At 46.0% G+C, this 19800-nt stretch overlaps 1 protein-coding gene across 1 annotated transcript in view; it reads left to right on the top strand.

The window, feature by feature from the left end:
• The first annotated feature begins 519 nt into the window (after positions 1–519).
• WWC1 (WW and C2 domain containing 1) overlaps positions 520–19800 on the top strand; it is a 70995-nt gene continuing 51714 nt past the window's right edge. The window contains exon 1 of the mRNA XM_071570008.1: positions 520–822. Within this exon, the coding sequence (XP_071426109.1) occupies positions 704–822 (119 nt within the window). The 5' untranslated portion in view covers positions 520–703. The remainder of the gene's footprint in view (positions 823–19800) is intronic.

The following is a 19800-nucleotide window of genomic DNA, read 5'->3' as shown; positions in this document are numbered from 1 at the left end:
GGGCCTGAGCCCGTCCTGCCCCGCCGGCAGGGGGCGCTCTCGGGCGCGCCGCCGTTGGGAGAGGCGGTGCGGGGGGGTATTCAAGGGGGCGTATCCATGGAGGGTGTCCATAGACAGTTCATAGGGGGCGTGTCCATGTCCACGTGGGCGTGTCCGTATCCATGGTGAGGGCGTGTCCATGGACGTATCTAGGGAGAGTGTCTCCATAGGGGGCGTGTCCGTGAGCATAGGGGGCGTGTCCATGTCATGAGGGCGTGTCCATGGAGGGCGTGTCTGCGCCCAAGGGGGCGTGTCCATGTCCAAGGGAGCCCGTCCGTGTCCAAGGGGGCGTGCCCGTGTTTATGGAGGGCGTGTCTGTGCCTGAGGGGGCGTGCCCGTGTCCATGGGGGCGTGTCCATGCCTTGGAGGCGTGTCCATGTCCATGGAGGGCGGGGCCGTGTCCATGGGGACTGTCCATCCCCGACGGGGGCGGTGCCTGCCTGGACTGGCGGCGCGGGCGGCGGCGGAGCAGGAAATGGAGGCGTGAGCGGGCGGGACTCCTCTCCCGGCGCTGCCCGCGGGCCCCGCCCCGCCGGGGCGGCATGTGAAGCTGCCACGGCGGCCGCGCCTCCTGCGCGCCTGGGCCGGCGCGGCCCCCGCAGCGCTGCGGGAGGGGAGCCCCGGCGCGGCCCCCGGCGCGGTGCATGGGGCGGCGGTGCGGGCCATGCCGCGCAAGGAGCTGCCGCTGCCCGAGGGCTGGGAGGAGGCGCGGGACTACGACGGGAAGGTGTATTACATCGACCACGGCAGCCGCACCACCAGCTGGGTCGACCCCCGCGACAGGTGGGCGGGCGCGGCGGGCACGGCGTGCCCCGGCCCGGCGGGACCTGCTGCCGAACCCCGGGAAGGGAGGGGTGGGGAGGGAATGGGAGCGCAGGACGGTCGTGGCTTTACCTGCGGGCCTGGCAGGGCAGCGGCGCCCGCCTCTGCACGGGAGGGGAGGGAAGGGATGGAGGGAGCTCAGCGAGTTGTGTTGTTGCAGTTCCGAGCCCTCGTCTCCCTGCCCGGTTCTTTCTTTCCCAGCCATCCCGCAGTCCCCGCCGCTCGCTGCACCGCGGCCGTGTCGCCCTGGCCAGGGGCCGGGAGCGCGGGGGGATGGCGGGGAAGGGTCGCTGAGCTGTCGCCGGTCCGGTCCCGCATCGTGGCCCAGCCCTGCGAGCAGCTCCGTGGCTCTGCCGAGCTCGGCCATCGCGGAGGTCGCGGACTTCAGGGTGTGTCTCATCGCCCCTCTCTGCCGCCGTCTTCCCTGCACTATCCCCTTGCTCTGAGTGGCTCTTTCCCTGTATCAGTCACGTAGAGAAAGTAAGAAAGACAGCTCGAGATCCAGGTCGTTTCCTAGCACTGCTCTGTCCCAGCACGCTGTAGCTGCACGCTCGAGGCAGTTTTGGGAAGCCAGCCTGAGCGTGCAGCAAACTCAGCTCCTGGATCGCTGCTGAAATCAGAAGTTTCTAAATTTCCCGTTTAATGCTTTGTTAGCCGAAGTTCCTGCTCACAGCAACTCAAAAATCTGCCTCAGTGAGCTGGAAATTCCAACAATGTGAAATATGCGGTTTGTCGCTGGTAAATCTCACGGGCTTCCCCATCGGACAGGGAGTTGTTACGGGGCAGAGAGTGTGATTTCTGCATTGGGGTTCCTTTCCTTCCCTTGCTCCGGCGATCAGTTCCATCAAGGGGCTTCCATTCGTGGTGGGATGTCAGGACTTTGCCTTCACTCTGTTTACTTAGATGGGTTTTTTGTTAAGCATGGAAGTGAATGATTGTCCAGTTTTACAAGATTTCAAGGAGTGTTCTGCATTCCAGGAATAATCCTTGTGTGTACTGAACACAAATGGAACCTGCTGGGGGTTTGGAAGTCGGTTTGGGGTTCTGTTTCAGTAATGTGGTTGAGAAGAGCCAGTAACACAGTTACACAGTTGTTTCAAGGTGTTTTTGTAACCTTCATCAAAGTCAATAGAAGCTTAAATTAGGACTGTTTCCCTGGCATCTTTATTTTGTTACAGAGAATGAAGACAAGTGAGAAATCTAATAGGCCTCATTTAGGCTTATAAAAATTCCTGTGTGCCCTTGGTTAGTGATTCAAGAGTGACAGAAGTGACTAAATGGATGCCTCATTTAGCCATATGTACTGAGTTGCTGCAAAACCATTACCTGCTCACCACTGTTAAAGGAGAATATTCAAACACGCACTGATAACTCCTATCACATGACATATTTATTGTGCACATAGAAATACACCTGAATACATGTGGCCCTGACGAGCTTTGCATCTGAGTCATCTTCCAGTAGTGGTACTGAGAAAACAACCCGTATTTCAGGGGGATGCTCCCCCTGAAAATCCTCAAAGTTTTGAAGAGTTTATTGGCCCATACTAGAACAACTATGTGACACAACACTTACCCATCATCTGGGGAATAATGTGCTTGTATGAGTTGAAATCCTGCTCTGGTATACAGAAAAGAAGTTTCTCTTCCAAGTAATTACCACTGGTTGTGAAAAGCAGCTGATGGGGGATTTCTGATCAGCTCAAGGCACAAGATGCCTGCTCCCTGCAGTAGTGAACTGGGATTTTCACACTGAGCATTGAACTTTATCAGTGTATTTTAAGTTTAAACATTTGTAAGCCTGGCCTTTTACAAGTCATCTTTAAAATTGCTGGAGTTGAGAGTGTGAATTTCCTACAGTGCTCTGTGTGCTGTACTTACACATGCTGTGTGTTACCCAGTGAAAAGCAGTAGATATTAGGTAAGACATCTGTAAAACTGCACATTTGAGGAATGTGGAGGCAGATGTGTGTGTGTTAAGGCTCACTCTGAACTCAGCTGCTTATCAGGGGTACTGTACCTTTGTAAAACCTGATCGGTTTATTCAGGGTGCAGCAGTGAAAGATAGAACACAGAGGTTTTTAAACCTTCCCTAAATCTTTCACTCTAGCTTAATTTAGTGGAAATAAGCACGAGCAGGGATACCATCTAGCTTCAGGGCATGGGCTCACCCATTGTTTTTGTGGCAGCTGTTGGTGTCAGGTTTGTAGTCCTGCTGACTGAGATTGGTTCAGTAGGCTGGGAGGGAAGCAGACCTGGCTGTGGGCAGACAGGGGAGGGAGATCCACAGCAGGGAAGGGGAGGCAGAGTGTGAAAGGTGGGACCTCAGCTGGCCTTGGGCTGTGAAATCAAAAGCTGGGCTGGTGGCTGTCCAGTTCTTGTTTAATACATGACACCACTCCTGCAGATGGGCTGTAAGAGGGGCCGTTAGACTTTGCCAGTTGGAAATCACTGGTGGCATCTCCCTCTCCTGTAAAGCTGACTAGAGTGATGCTCAGATGTCTGGAATCTTGACTGAAGCAACTGCATGTCAGAGCACTTTTACCTCATACCTTTCCAGACTTCAGGGCAGTCCTGAGAAATCTGTGGACATTAGAGCATTTTGGGAAATCATCTAAGGTGATGTAACTGCTACTGTAGCTGTGGTATGGTGTAACAGAAAAGAATCAAGGTACCCTGCTTACTGGAATTTCAGGTTAAAAAGCTACAGGCAGTTCTGCTGAACAGGTGGAGAAAAAACCCAAAACCCTACTGTGATTTTCCTTGTCTAAAAGGAAGCTCTCATAGCTGACTTTTTTGGTAGATTTGTTTGAAATTAGGTAATTTAGGAACTGAATACATTGTAATGGGAAATCAAACCTTACTGAGCTAGGGGAAAAAAATCCCATTCCTAGGTCTAAAACCAAACATGATCTTTCAGGTATGCACCAGTGCATACCTATTGGTAAACTATGCCAGAGGGTTGTCCTCATGGCTTCCTTAACACAGAGGATGTGTTTGCTCTGGTAGCTGCTGTGCTGGTGGCCAGGCAGAAAAAACCAGTGGTGACTCCAGACTTCAGCACCAGCTGCTGCCTGTTCTTAAACATCAGTGTGAGCAGCGCTGAAACAAGAGAGTGTCCCAAGTGAGATTTCTGCTTTCATCAGACATCAGGGTTAGAGATGGGAATCTGGGATCTGGTGGTGTGCTGTCCTTCAGCTCTTTACACCTGTTTTAGAGAACCTTAGCTCTCCATCAGACTGTCTCAGAAGTTTTTAACTTCTCCTTGCCTTTCAACCCAAAAGTTTCAGGATTGCACTGAGGATTTGGGTATACCTGATAACCTGCCCCACTCTCGAATATTTGTGTTCTTCCTACTGGCTTGGTGGTGTAAGCAGGTTATTTCAGATGGAGCTGGCTGAACTTCTCATTTTACCTCAGTCACTGGACTCCTGTTGAGAGTGAAAGCTGGTGAAATAGGAGCACTTCTAGTTTAAGTTTGGTGAAGCTACTAAACAGCAGCAGATGTTTTCAGTTTTGGAAGGCAGCAGTGCCTCAGCTGATGGCCCTTCATTTCTTGAGAGCTCTTTTTGCTGTAAAGGGTTGGATATGTTCATTCTGTGAAAGCCCACATTCTCTGCAGTTGCTCCCTGAATTCCTTTCCTACTCCACATGGAGGTTTTTGCAGGCTGAACCTCCAAAGCAAAGCTTTAGTGAAGAGGTTTGCCAAGGCTGAGGGTCAACATCTACTAATCTTATCTGGAGTCACATGCAAAAGACCTGTATATTCAAAATAGTCAGGGCCACCTGTTCATTCAAGAAGATTCAGTTTTGCTGAGCCTGAAGACTTCAGTGGAGAAAAGCCAGGCATGTCATATAGAGAACACCATCATCCAGCCATGCCCTTCTAGGCTTCATGTGAAATGCTGCAGAGTATTTTGTCTCCTCTGCATCTTTAAGCTTTTAACCCCCAGTCTGCTCTGCACACTTGGTCTCCAAAATTCCTGTACTGAAGATTTAGAAATGTGACCATCATGCTAAAATTTTGAATGTAACTCTCTACTCCTTGGATTATTTGCTTAACTGTAGAATAACTGTAAGCATTGGAATAAAGCTAAATACAGCTAACTCACTAATGTGAGAGTTCTCCAAAGCAAAAGGTCTGGAAGAAGGGAGGACAATAAAAGGCAGCAGGGATAAAAGGAGCCGTGCTTTTATGTAGATGAAAATCAGTAATAAAAAGGAGAAGAGGGAAAAGTTCTCCAAGATGGAACATTTCTCTTTCCAAGCTTTTTCTTTCATCAGTGGCAGCAGCAGAGGTCATGCAGCTGAAGGCTCCTAGTTTGATGCCTGCTGTTGCCTTTCCTTACTGATAGCTAGCTAAGCACCCTGTCATATATATGTGAATCTGCTGCTTTCTCATGTTCAAATTCCCCAAAATAGCTGATTACTTTATAAAGAACAGGCAGCTCAGTGTGTGCCCATAGAAACTGCTGATGACCGTTTTCCACGAGTACAGAAGTGACAAAAATGCAGCCTTCAAAGTCATCTAAGTGCCATCTCTGGGAACAGGTGTCCTAATGTGTAGGACTTGGGCTGTTCTTGCTTTTTTTCCATGGTAATTGGTTTATGTAAGTGCTAATATATAGGGAGACAAGGACAGTCAGTAAGATTTCTGTGACACTTGAAATTATTTTAATTTATTAATATCAAGTGTATTCCAAGATAGTTAACACAGGATGCACCTGTAACTGGAAAAAGTGGATTGGAGCTGAAATCCATGTCTTTCAAGATGAATTAACACAGGATGCACCTGTAACTGGAAAAAGTGAACTGGAACTGAAATCTATCACACTGCTTCAGTTATGAAAAATCTGACTTTATTTTGGTTGGTTTTTTTTCCTCTGGGCAGCCCAGGCAAGCCTGGTTTAGGATGTCTTGATCACTTTGGAGACTGCAGGGACTGCCTTCAGAGTCAGTGTGCTCACTTGTGTAAGCTCACTTCAAACTGGGGAGGGAGGCTGGAAACAACAGGTGTGATGCTTTTTAGCAAGGGCATCAGTGCTAAAGGGTTGGTGTGCACAGATGTGTAGTGACAGAGGATGTTGGCACTGACTTTAGAACTACTAAAAGCATTATTTTTATCTCACTTCCCTTTGGAACATGAAAAAAATGAAAAATGTGAAGCTTTGTTCAGCTCAGCAGTTTTTAATGCATCTTGGGGAATTCTGAGCCTTAAAAGATCAGAACTGCTTTTGAAGAAATCTCAGTAAATCATCTTGTTTAGAAATATGTAGACTGAGCTTCATCTTCTGCTCTGGCAAGGTCATCTCGGTCACAAGATCAGTCCTTGAATTTTGCCTCAAAGGCTGACAGCTTGTGAAGTTAGTGACACTGCCACTGACTGGAAACTTATTTGGCAATGGAATCAACAGGTTCATCCCTATGTAGGTCATGTATTTTCATATCAAAGTAGTTATCTTGAGCTCCATCCAGTGGAAAGGCAGGAAATTGGTTAGTAAATTCCAGAAGGTGTGAGTATGACAGGTGTGTCACCTGAAAGGGAGGAGGGAGACAGAAATACAAAGATTTCTAGTCTTAACTGTATTAATTAACAGTTATTAGCTGTAAGCGCTCCCAGACAATCAGATCCTTATGTACCCAACCCTGTCTGCCAACTACCAGACAGCCCACGGGTTGGAAGGGGTTCTGACCTCTGATATGAAGCCACAATTCAGCCAGGGAGAAAAATTAGCAATAAGCACCTCCAGAAAAATTAGAGCCTTATGAACCCAGCACTGCCTGCCCAACTAGGACAGAACACAGGCTGGAAGGTTTTCTAACCCCTGATGTGAGGACCACACTTAAGCCAGGGAGGAAATTATTAGCAATAAGCGCTTCTAGAGAATCAGAGCCTTATGTTCCCCAAGACTGTCTGTCTTTTAACTGACAGCACACAGGTTGGAAGGGTTTCTGATTTCTAATATGAAGCCACACTTAAGCCAAAAAAGAACTTTTCTGACAACAGCTCCTGAAATAACACTTATTAATACAAATATGTGACAGTTATTGTGGTTTCTGCTTTGCCAGTGATAACGTTCAGCTGCAAGATTGTATTTAATTGATAATAAAAGACCCCAAAAGAAACCAGCACAAAACACGTTCTACAGAGACAAACACACTAAACTCAAGTTACAATACAGCAATGTGTCCCATTTTTACAACAGAAACCAGCAACAAAGAACTACTAACTAAAACACAGCCACCTAAAACACTTATCCAGACACACTCTCCATAACACAGGACAATGAAATATCTTGCACACCACTCTCTGTGACATAAAACAAAAGGGAAGAGCAAAACTGCTTCTTATCAACATACATGTTGAAAAAGAAACTGCACATTGAAAGTATAGCAAGTTACTGTAGTTGCAAAACAGAGCTGGTCTTATAAAGTAAGAATAGCAGAAAGCAAAAACCAATATAAAACAGCAAAGTGTGAAACAAGTTACTGTTATTAGTATTAAAGTAGCAAAACACATTTAGTAAAAGGAATGCTTATAAAGTAAGAATCAAAGTAAGAAAGGAAGAAAGTAAAGTTAAGAAAATAAAGTTAGAAAAAAATAGAAAGCACATGGTCTCACCCTCTTACATTGCTCCAGGAAGAGGAGAAGGCAGGATAAGTTGCAGCAGTTACCCTCTCAGAGGCTGGCATTTTTCCCTCTCCCACTCCTCTCTGCTGGAGTTTAAACTCCAAACACTTTTTATACCTTTTTTTTTTCCTTCATGTGGTTTTGTGACCAACAGTCAATGTATTGGGGGGGGTGATGGTGATGCAGATGCCTGGAGGGGGTGGCTCCTTTGAGCAGTCATAGAAGATATGGCAAAGGGGGGGCATGTTATTCCTTAAACAACACTCCACCCTATGTTAATCTTACCAGTTTGAAAGCCTTTGTCCTGGCCAGGAGCATCCCGCCAGGGGCTGAGGCGAATTCCTCAGCCCATCAGGCCTTATCAGGGGCCATCACACCAACACAGGTGAGAGGTGGCTGCTGTGTTGGCCACCTGGGGCAGGTGCTCAGTGGTGTTGCTGATGGGGCACCTTAAGCTGCTACTGCTGCCAGGATAAAGTTCTATATCAATGCAGGTCTGGCTGAAAAATGTTATTTTGCTCTCTGGGTTAATTGTACAGAAACAGTTGATCCAGGGTGTGTGTTCTTGTGCAGAAACTTGTGGTGGCACAGCTGGGTAGAGCCAGCAGGCTGGGAGGTGTGGGAGTGGGGCTGTCTCTGGTGGCAACCCAGGAATGCTGCTGAGGGTGCACTTGTGAAACTGTCCCCAGGCACTTGACCTGGTCAGGCTCTCTGCCAGCCCAGCCTAGCAGGTGTTCCCAGAGCTGGAGGTGCTTTGCTTTGCCCATAATTTCTGACTGACTTTTACAGGAAGAATGGATTTTCACTTGCTGGAGCCCAGGTGAAATCAGCAATGAGGTAGAGCACCTGCTGTGGTGTTTTTCACAGGGCATCTTCATAGCTAGCACAGTTATTGGAAGATGAGTTTGCAGCAAACTTTTCCCTTTCTGAATCTGATTTAAATTCCTCTACTTTGTGCCAGAAAATTTGTTGGAAGACATGGGAAGACTTGTCCAAGGGAGTTTAATGAAATAACTTGTACAAAAAGAAGTGATGTTTGCTAGATGGCTCAGGGTGCTCCTGTTGCTGACCTACCACTCCACCTTTTCGGACAGGCTCTGATCTCAGTTGCTGGAGGAAAGTATTAGTAAATGATTGATTCCTGTTCTGTGCTCCTGAAGGTGACTGCACGCTGCCAAGTCCAGCTTTGCACTCTGCCCAGCATGCCGGGCACTGTCACCGCCCTGCAGTGCATTCCTGAGCACGTTACCAGGACTGATCCCACTGTGTGCCAGCACTGAAGTGTTCTGGGCTTCACTTGACACTCAGTTGTGTCAAAATATGGGAGAACTTCAAGCCTCTCTCAAAGAGAGGGAGAGACCATGCAGCTGGCCTGGGAAAGTCGGTCTCCCTGTTCAGGGGTTGGCTGCCTGGACCCAGTGGCCTTGAGTGCTGCACCAGCAGGGCAAGTGTTTGCTGAAATAATAATTAATAAAGAGGGGTGGCAGCAGCTTGGCAGAGTCAGGTTGCAGGTATGTAGACTCGTGCTACTCCATACACACAGAAGAGTGCTATGCAGATTGTCCACTTCCTTGGGGAGAAATACTTTTTATGCTGGCTGGTTGCCATTCATGAGACCTGTTTAGTGAGGTTACGTGCTTTGCTTGTGGTAATGAAGACTTAGCTTAAACTGCTCAAATAAAACTCAGAGCTCTTGTTCACAGAGCCTAAGGTTACTGCTCCCCCCTCCCTTTTAAGCTACATGCATAGATAATTGGCTGAACAAACAGTGGGCAAAACTGCTCCCAGTAGAATAATAACTGCTTTTCACTGCCACTCATTCAATGAAGTGACATCTGGAAGACTCTCCAGATAGTCACAGGAGGTTTGGTGTGTAACAGGAAGATGCAAAGAAGCCAAACCCTACAGCTGTCAGTGTTCACTGGTTTTTTCATACTCTTGGATGGGTTCTCCTGGCTTGGTTTGTTCTCAGTTTATGCTGATACTTACGGCTTCCACCCCAACCACGACGTTCTGTCACATAAGTACCCAACACATTTAAAAAGCAGATGAATTGCTTTTTGAGTCTCGCAGAGGTGCTGTGGGGATTAATTAGTTCTGACAAAGTGCTTTCTGGCTGAGATGTCAAACTGATGTTTCAGGACTAATGGCATTGTTCAGTGAAACTGTTTAGTTCTCCTCAAATGCCTAATCACTATTTTAGAAGAATGTTCTCTATGGGGGAAAGCTTTATTGATTTAAAGCACGCAATAAACAGTATTGATTTGCAAGAGGCAGTCATTCATATCTGCTCTATGCAGAGTTGAGATGTAAGGTGGTCACACAGCTATTTGGAACTAAAATGTAAGTGAAACTATTGCTTAAATGACCCTGCAGCAGCTTGCAAATTTCTCATATGTGACTTTCAACTGCCTGAATAGCCTTGTACTCAGAACAAGGGCAGTCCCCTGCTGAGGAGAGGGCTCTCTGCTATTTCATCTCTCACAACCCTACCACAGCAAGCATGGCCTGCAGAGGAGCAGCAGTGGGTAAAATAATCTTCTGGATCCTTAGAGCGCCACAGGAAGATGCAGGTAGTCCCAGAACTGCTCTGTAAAGCTGTACTGTGGATAGCTTGGTGTTAGTTTTGCTTATGCCAGGCACAACTTGTGATGGCACGTGCCAGGTGAGCCTCTGCAGCTGCTAGAAGGCATGCTGGTGGCCCAGCTGTGCAGGCTGTCCCCTTGCCCATGCAATCTCCAGACCATGGGGTGCACGAATCCTGTGGGACATCCTCTGAGGGGCTCAAGCAGGTTCTCTTAGCAGCAGTAATCTGTTACACCACAGCACCTAAACCTGAGTGAGCAGGAGGAGCCATCTGCTGACGTCTTCATCTGCACACTTGAAGGTCTCATAGCTGGACTGTTGGAAAGGCTGGGTATGTTTCTGAGCTGCTTATCCACATTATCTCAAAGGGGATTTGGGTGGGGATGATAATGGAAGGTATTTGCCTGTCACATGTGATGCAGCTCTGCATATTATCCAGCCCATTTCCTGTGAGGTATCTCTTCTTGGTGGCCTGCCTTGGGTGGTGCTGGTCAGTCAGCCTGGTTCACAGAAGGTTGTGGTAACCCCTTTGGGAGTGGATCACACTCTTTTGGTAGAATTGGCTTGTGCTGCAGCTGCTGAAATGCACGGGAGGAGGGGTTTGGGTAGGAGTGGGGAGGCAGCAGCACCTCAGGAATGGGGCACTTGCTGTTCTGGGCTCACGGGGACCAGACAGATGGGTGAGGGTGGGCTCCTCATGTCCTGCATTGCAGTAGTGCAGGTGGATGTTCTGTGGTGCTCTAAAGCTACTCATCCAGTGCTGCTTTCCTTGAGGGGAGATGTTCAGCCTGTCTGCTGCTGCCCCATGGGGCTCCTGTAGTTCCCTGGCGCTTTACAAAGGTTTCTGAGGCCGTGTGTGTGCTGTGCTCTTGCATCTGATGCCACTGATCCAGGAGATGGAATAGATCTACTGCAGCAGTGCCCCCCAGGGTAAGGTCCATGCCCAGGTGGTGATACTGCTCTTGTCTGTAACATCTCTTAGATTGGTGCAGTGCTCTTCTGATGTGCTTCTGATGTTCAGACTTGACCTTTGGTAGAATGGTGGCACTTCCTCAGCATCTGATGTGACTTTATTTCAGTTTTCTGGTTGCTGCTTATGACTTTTGCTGTTTTGTTGGGAAGAGAGGACTTAGCTAGCCAGAGACCTTCCTTCTTCCTTCTTTGGAAGGTCTCTGCTGCCACAGCAGCTTCTGCATTCCTTATAGGATTTTTCCAGGTGCTCCCTATGACTAATGGAGTGATGCCAGTGATGCAGCTTTATTGACTGCTGTTGCTCTGAATGAATTCCTGTATAGAGGGGATGGAAACTTTTCTCAAGGGAAAACATGGTTAGAAAAAGAACTGGTTTTTTTTAGAAAAAATAGTAAGGCTTATCTAAATTAGAATGACCTGTACTGTATCTAGTGTTTCAGATGAGCTTTTGCTATCTAATTGTGGTTTATAAAAAAAAAATAACATGGACAGCATTTGGTATTGCAGAATTTTGTCATAGTTAGACTTGAAATTAAATCAGCACTTTGAACAGTGCTGGGTGTTGGGGTGTGTATGTGGTGATGCTCAGGTGTATTTGTACAGTGTGTGTTAACCCTGCAGAGAATAAGGAGGTAAAACTCAGTACTCAACGTTTCTCAGCATCTGGTCTCTTTCCAGTTGTCAGTTAATCCACTTGTTTAGATTTTTCTGGAATTCCTTGAAGTCATCTCCACATCCAGGTAACCTAAATAGCTTGTCAGCCAGCAACTCAGTAAGCCAGGCTTACTTGTCTTATGTTGCTAGTAAGCATTTCACACCACAGGGTTTAATCATCAGAATTACACGTTATTGCCTTGATGGGACATTGACTGTTTAATTCTTATATGGACACATACACAGAAGGCTTTAAACTGTTTAACAGCTAGTTCTCAAAAAGTAAGTTTTCCAATATTTGAGACATGGACAGATTTATCTGGCAAAAACATCTCTTTGCAGACCTCAGTGAGTGTTTTCCTGCCTTATTTTCATGTGTATACACAGGAAAGTGAAATGTCATGCTGCTGTGTTCCCATGGTTTTCTGTGGCACCAAGGTTTGGGAGATATCTTGGACTTCCTGACTTTTTTATTTTTTGCTTTTTAAATTTGAATGTGGAAGCTTCCAGATTTTAACTTAAACCCAGTCTGTCCAATATCAGTGTGGTATCTTTTTGATTGGGTTGGTCTGTAATTCTGAATGAAGGCAGATACGTTGTCATATATTGTCTGTTAATTATTCATAGACTACTGTGTGGCAGGCATGGTGAGTTCTCATACAACTGGTTTACTGGTAATCTAATTTTGAAGGTATCTGCCATCATCTGCTAATGAAAGCATAACCTGAATGGGAATACTTTCTTAAAGCACATGTTGTTTGCTTGCCTGATCTGTTATACTCCTTGGGCAGTGCTCCTCACTTGCTTTTTAAGATTTCTTTTTAGAAGACTGTGTGGATGGAAGGGGTGGGTGGAGACTGGCTTGGTCATTTGCAAAAGGGTTGCATAACAAAATCTCAGTTTGCAAAGACAAATTTGCAACTGAACTGGTCATACAGAGTCCTCCACTCAGACTTATTTTCCTTTGTAAATGCCACTCTTATCCCTAAAGCAACTGTTCTGCTGAATTTTTTCATCTTTATTCTCTGTTTCTCCTGTAGACTGTAGTTAATCCCCCATAGCACTTCCTGGTTTATTTTCTACCTGCTTCCCAGACACAGGCCCTTGCATGGTAGTTCTGACCAGTTGTGTTGTCTTCAGTAGCTTTGCTGAGCTGGTGGCCCTTTCTAGTGGGGTCACTCTGGGTTTTGAGTCAGGTGCTGTGGTGGTTCTGTTGGGAAAAGGTCTCAGTTAATGACTGCAGGTGAACATGCAGTCTGCTGTTCACAGCCTGCTTTAGACCTGTGACTGGTTGGGGATGGGAGGGTTTGCTCTTGATTCAGGCCGTGTCCCATCACGTCTCCGTGGCTGCTGCCAGAGCCCCAGTCGGGAAGGTGGGGCTGGGGCTCAAGGCTGCTCCCGTTTTCTGAGCATTGCCAAGTGACACCAGGTCCTTGAGAGAAGGTGGCATCTGGTGCATTTACTCCTCCTCTGTGTTAGGGCTTTGCTGTGTAGTAGCAAAAACGAGAACAGCCCAAGTGGTAATTCACACCCGTAATCCTTCTGCTTGGAGATCTGCTTGTGACAGTTCTGATGGAGTGTGGCATGTTGGGAAGTGTTCCTTTGCAGTCAGATTTAGTGCAGAATACACTTGCAGTGAAATAACCTGAGTTAAATCACTCTAACAATGCCCTCTAAGGGTGTTATTGTTGGAATTACTTCCCTGGGGTAGCTGGGCAGATGTGTGGCAACACCTCTCTGAGTGATGGTATTGCCTCTTGCCTTTCTTATTGTTGAGGACAGGCTGAAATGCCGCTTTGGTCCAACTGCTTCGTGACCAGCCGAGATGCCCGTTGAAAGGTGTAGGGAATAATGGAGTTATGTCAGTATTGGGGATTTTACAACAATGATTTTGGTATTTCTGTGGCATCCTCCATCTTTATGAAGGGTTTACTTCCCCTTAACTGGTGTCTCTGCCATTGAAGGCAAGCTGTTGACCTGTCATTCCATGCCTTTGTGTTCCCAGCTCTGATGCACTTCTTTTTCCAGTGATTGTTGCTTCAAATCTGTCATTCCCAAACTGTATAACACTGTTGCTTAGTTCTCTGATGGCCATGCTTACAGAGTCTTTAAATCCTTTCATAAAGTAAGCATTTCATTTTGCCTGATGGGAGAAGGTTTATGAAGTTGAAAAAAAAAAAAGGCAGAATTACGCTGTAGGTAATAGATTCCAAAAATGCAAATTTGTTTAAGCAACCCCTTAAAAAGAAGGGAGGGAAGAAGGAATTGAAGATTAAAACCTGTGTTTATATACATGTAGAAGCTGGAGGCAAAGCAATCCATTCATAAATATACAATAGGATTTATGTCATGGTGAGAAGTGGTACATGCATATTCATGTGTAATTTGCAAATCCTTTAGTGATTAAATACTTTACTCCAAACTCAAGAACTAAATAACCTTCTTGTTGAAATGAGATGTCCAAAGGCTCTAATGCTTCTCCAGTGGAGGGGAAAGGCTGGGTGGTGTAATAGATCTGATACTTTAATTTTCACCCTATTAAAAGATTTCTGTTGTGCTTTGGGCATTATTTTATTAGTATAAATCATTAAGTTTTGAACAAAACACAAAGCAAAGAATTGCGGGAAATACTGTAAAGCTTATCATGCTAAGAAAAGCAAATAGGCTTAGAAACTTAGGATGTTTTTTCTCAACTGATTTTAATGTCAAATACCTTTGTCTAAAGTTTTATATCCTGTAGGTAGGGAAGGAAGCAGATAAGTAACAGCTTGGGGTGCTGCTGCCTGAAATAGGTGGGCTTTGTGCAAAGGAAGTGAATTGCCTTTAAAAGATGTAGCCTCAGTTCTTCATGTAACTCTAGAAGATGAATATGAATACACTCTTGCTAATGCTTTTGGTTTTCAGAAGTGTTAAAATATTGCACACAAAGTATCTACTTCTAACACATGAATGGGAAAAAAAATACTGCTATGGGATAACTGTTTCCTGCACCTTGGGTTGTTACAGCTGGTGAGTGCTCAGTGACAGCGTTCCTGGGAAGGGTGGGGTGATGCAACTGGTCTGTCTTGCCCTTCAGTCATCGCCCTAAATGATACTCTGCAAATGGGACAGCAACCACCAGGCATCCTACTGAAAAAATAGAGCTTAGCGTGTGCCTCTAGTACCACTGTGATAAGGTTGGGTCTTACACTGTGACTGTATTATGTGCTCTGTGCCTGCCCTCACCTTCCTCGGGGTTCTTTTGCAGCTGGAATTAGCAGTCCTGTGTCCCTTCTAGATCCACAGCTCCTTTGCTTGCACACAGACTGGTGGCCACGTAGCACCAGACCTCTGTGATGGTTGGTGTTTATGGGCAGTTATAAAACAACTGAAGTTCCTTAAAGCTGGACCTAAGCCTGTTCAGTTCCATTTATATAAATCCCTGTTTACCCTTTGGGAAAACCGTGGTTTGTTCTTGTATCTGGACTATCACAAAGTGTTTCTTGCACTCCCCTCTGCTGTTCCTGATGGCTCATTTTGGAATTGCTCCTTTATGAGCTCTTTCTCCTTTATGCATAGTTTTGCATTGGGAGAATATAAAGTACCTCAATGCTGGATGGGAAAATCCAGCAGAGTTCTTGTGTTCTTTCTTCCCCACTGAGTTTAGGCTGTCTTTGAAAGGTGTGTTGTCTGATTTAGCTTTCCTACTCCTGTTTTGTAACAGCTCACTTGTGGGATGCTTTGACTGAGCTGAACAAGACAGAGCAGTGCACTCAATTCACTAAGGACCATATATGTATTTTTCTGGCTGGCACAGGTGTAACAAATTGCCCTTTTAGTCCTGTTTACTTGTTTTCCTCATCCAGTCGCAGGTAGTTTCTGCTCCTTGGTGATCAGAGAAGAGCCCTGGATTCCCTGTTGCTGTCTAGTGCAGCGTTCAGGGAGGCACAAAGCAGAGAAGATGTCCCCTCGGTGCTTGGGGCTCTGCTGTACAAAGCTGTGCTTCACTTGATTTGAAATAATGTATCCAGGTGACTGAAAAGTTGTTGCTTTTACAATGAGCACTGAGAGTTTGTATCATGTGCTGTGCTCAGAGCATCAGTGTTTCTAAGCTGGTGGGAAGTCACAGAAGGGCGTGTAAAATGCAGCACTGGGTACTTGAAGAACTTGAATTGGTGTAGTTTTATTGAAAGGACAAAATTGAGGGAAACAAACACAGTTGTCCTTAAATTGAACCCTGAGTTGGCAACTTCTTGGCTTTATATGGCAGTCACTTCACCATGGAGCAGTTCAGGTGCACACAGAGGAATGGCTGTTGTGTGAGGTGTGATGTTTCTCATTACTGGGAGGCTGTATGAGTTTGTCTTCGGTTACACATTAGTGAGCAAAACCAGCAGAGGGAAATGTATTAACAAATCCCATCTTTGAAATGAGTGCTGCTCAGGTAGAGGCTGGATGGGAGGTGATTTTGATTCCCCTCTGTTTTAGTAACCATAAGTGATTGGCACTGGATCCATCTCACAAGAGTGCAGTGAACCATTGCTTACAGCGTTGTGACCACTTGTACTTTTGCTGGTGGAAAAGGTAAAAATCTTTTCCCCAGGCCTTGTTTCTGGCTGTGGGCCTGAGCACAAGCCCCACTGGCAGGGCTGGAGCAGGCTGAGGAGTGGCTGAGCTATCCTGCTGTGGGAGGGAGGTGGCCATTCCTTTAGCCCAGGTGCCCATCTGACTCCTCACCAAGTTTGCTGGCATGCAGGAAACTTCTCCCTCTTTTTTGGGCACAATTTCTGCTGCTGCAGTGAGCTGGAATGGCCCAAGGACTGTCTGGCAGCAGTGACCTGCTGGGGTGGGAGTGACCTTCCTGCCAACATGGTTCTCCTGGAAGTCAGGCTCAATCCTGAGCTGCTGTCGGAGCAGTTGTGCTGTGCTAGCCTGGCACCACAGGTGGTGAGTGTGGGTTCAGCCAGGCAGCTGTGTCACTTGTAGTTTGTCTTTCAAAGCAGACAGCTTAAATATCAGATTGATGTTTTCTCAGTGCTGCACTGTGGGCTGTAATTCCATCTGCTGCGACATAGTGAAGGTGACACCTAAAAAGGTATGTGCTGCTTTCTGGATATCCTTCCTGCATCTTCTGCATCCGTAACTGGAGGCACCATTTTACCTGCATTCTGGCCTTGCTCAGTGTGTGGTTGCTCAGGAGTCTAGCAGAGCACTCAATATTTTTCTCTGAAATGCTGTTAGAATTTCAATGTCATATTTCATTCATTCCAAGCACTGCAGTCTCTGCAACATCATGGCCCTTTGTCTTCTCCAGTCTGGAACAGGAGAAGCATCTGTTTATGCCATTGATTTTGCAATTATTAGAAGGACATTGAATAAAGGACATTGAATAAAGGACATTATTAGTGGAAAGGAGAAGTATTCAAAGACCTCTGCCCATAAGGTCTGTGTGTTTAATAGTTCTGCAGATTCATCACTGATTTTGGAACTTGATAGCAAGTTGGTTCCCTGGATCAGTCTGTAGATTAGATTAAAATTACTAGACAAGGGCAGAAAAAGTATTTGATTTGCCAGGGAGGTTCAGCTTGGTTTTTGCAGGTGAGCTGAACTGTGAATAGAAATTTATTTAGCTGTGCCGATGGGAGTAAGTTCTGCATGGATGGTGTAGATCAGCATTTGTGTAGAAATTAATAAAAAGGATAACAAAGTGAAATTATTTGCTAAAAAAGAATTACTGCATGGGGATTGCATCTCATTCAGGTGCTGATGGTGAAGCAGCACTCAGTTAAGCAGCAAATTTTGAACCTGCAAGCTCTCACGATGCCTTGCTTAAGAGCAGGTGTACAGTACTGAAAGGCACAGTGTCAGATCAATTAAACACAGCCTTGACTTAAGGATGAAAACAAATAGCTGAGATATTTTAGGTAATTGCCTTGAGCAGCAGCAATGGTTGTATTCTAACAGCTTCAGTGAGTTATAAACAAGCTACAGCTGAGGCCAGATCAGGCAGCTGATAATTGGAGCAGTGCCTGCCATAGCTTGGTTAGAGAGCAGCACACACGGTGTGTGCAGGCTGTTCTTCCTGGTGTTGTACCCTGAGCTCCCTTACAGGGGAGGTGTCTGTACCCACACAGATCTGGTTTCAGTAACACTTTCCACCTCCCCAGATGCTTCAGTTTTACCTCAAATGTCTTGCTACAAATACTGGTTTTGACTTAGACTGACTCATTCAGCTGCTTCTTATCTTTGGCATATATGAAAGCTACAAAACGTGATAGTTATGGAGAAAATGTGTTACTGAGGGATCTGAGCATGAAATACTATTTTATGCTGTCTGAAAAAAAGCCCCAAACAGCTTTTTCCTCTTTTTCATTGAATGGAAGAAGGGAAAATGTGACTGAGGTAAAGGGATGTGTTTCTACCAATGTCAGCTACAAAGGATTTGGATTGTGCATAGAGAAGACTTGCATTGACATAGTTTGTTTTTCAGAACCTTGCTTTGTAATTTTCTAGGAGAGGTACTGGTGACCGGGGGCATTCCAGGCCCCACAAGAATGTTTCAGGAGTGAAATGTCCTTAAAGCACCTGCAGATCCTGCAGCTTGTTTGCTCTACCGAGTTTATTTTCTGAGCAGAGCATAGATGTAGCTCACCATCATCTTTTCCTGGTTACATCCTCTGCATTGAAAACTGAGGGAGAGAAAATACCTCATTACAGGTGGAAGGGAGCTGGGGCTTGATATGGCACAAAGAAAGATCTGATTTCCTACTGTGCTGGGTTTATGTGGACTTTGCTACATTTTAAGATCTTATTTTGACCACCTTAGATTTTCCAAGACAAAGCTGAAACTCTTACAGAGTTAGTACCTTCTGCTGCTTCTGTGGATTGCAGGGAAGAGAAATGTGTGAAAATGTAGGTGGTTTGGCTTCACTTGTTACAAAGCCCTGAAATAATATTCTGTGCCTTACCCACCAAATGTTTAAAATCATTCTATTTTGAAGTTTATGTTAAATAATACATAAAATGGCAATGCCTAGAAGGTAAAAATGGAACATACAGTGTCAAGTATATCCATGTGAAAGTATAGCATAACCTATAGGTATATGATTGCTTAGGATAGAGCATTCCATAGGATGTAGCCGTGCTATGGGGATGGAGCCAGTTGAGGGGGGTTAAAACTCACCTGCATGTTGTTTTGGATATTTAGAGATCTGTGAAGCCAAAGTGAAATCCTCAGCATTAGAAATTGTTTTAAAAAATAAGAAATGTCAGAAACATCATAGAATCCGTGAGAAACACAGCTATTTCTCTCAGTTTCTACATAAAAAACAGTCAAATGATTTGGCCACGTGCAGCATGGAAGGGAGCCCTGGTCTGAGCCATCATCTGGGGCTCTCTGCAGAGAGCTGTTGCCTTGCAGTCGATCTGCCTGACATCAGTGGCAGCAAAACTGGACACTGTTAAATGAAGACAGACTGTAAGGAAGAGACAGACTGACTGTAAGGAAGAGACAGTCTCTCTGGTGTGCCACAGCATTCTCTGTCTGGCAGACACCTAGGACAGAGATCTCCATCTGGCATGGGCTCGGCCCTCGAGGAGTGGCTGCTGCCATAGGAACAGAGGTCCCTGCCAGTGCCCTTCTGCCGGAATTAAATCCGGGACAGCCACATTATGGCAGGCACTGCTGCTGGCTCCGATGTCAAGCTCTTTGTCTTCACAACCCATCACCTGCAATGCTGCTGTGTCCTCTGCAGCATCACTCTTGCAGCTTCACAACGTGGCTTAAACATTATGCCGTGCTCTGCTTCCAGATGCTCAGTGTGGTAAAAAGGGGAGTAAGGATTTTAGACATCTTTGGGGAAGCAATGTGTGCAACTGCGGGTCACAGCAGCCAGTCAGAGCCTCTTAGGACTCAGCTTTGTATTCAGATGCGCTGGCCTGCGAGCTGCAGACATTCCAGATACTTGTGTTCGTTTTGGCTGTATCCAGGCACGCACTCACAAAGAGCAAGATGCGTGCAGTGAAGTATAAATCCCGTCCCCTAATGACTCAAAGCACTGTTGTGTGCGCATACATGCTTAACAGATTGTATAATTAGCTGGCTTTGTAAGCTGGCAG

The sequence above is a fragment of the Pithys albifrons genome, chromosome 15, assembly GCF_047495875.1.
Source record: "Pithys albifrons albifrons isolate INPA30051 chromosome 15, PitAlb_v1, whole genome shotgun sequence".
NCBI lineage: Eukaryota > Metazoa > Chordata > Aves > Passeriformes > Thamnophilidae > Pithys > Pithys albifrons.
Note: the sequence above shows the minus strand (reverse complement) of the source record. Positions and strands in the feature narration are given on the sequence as shown.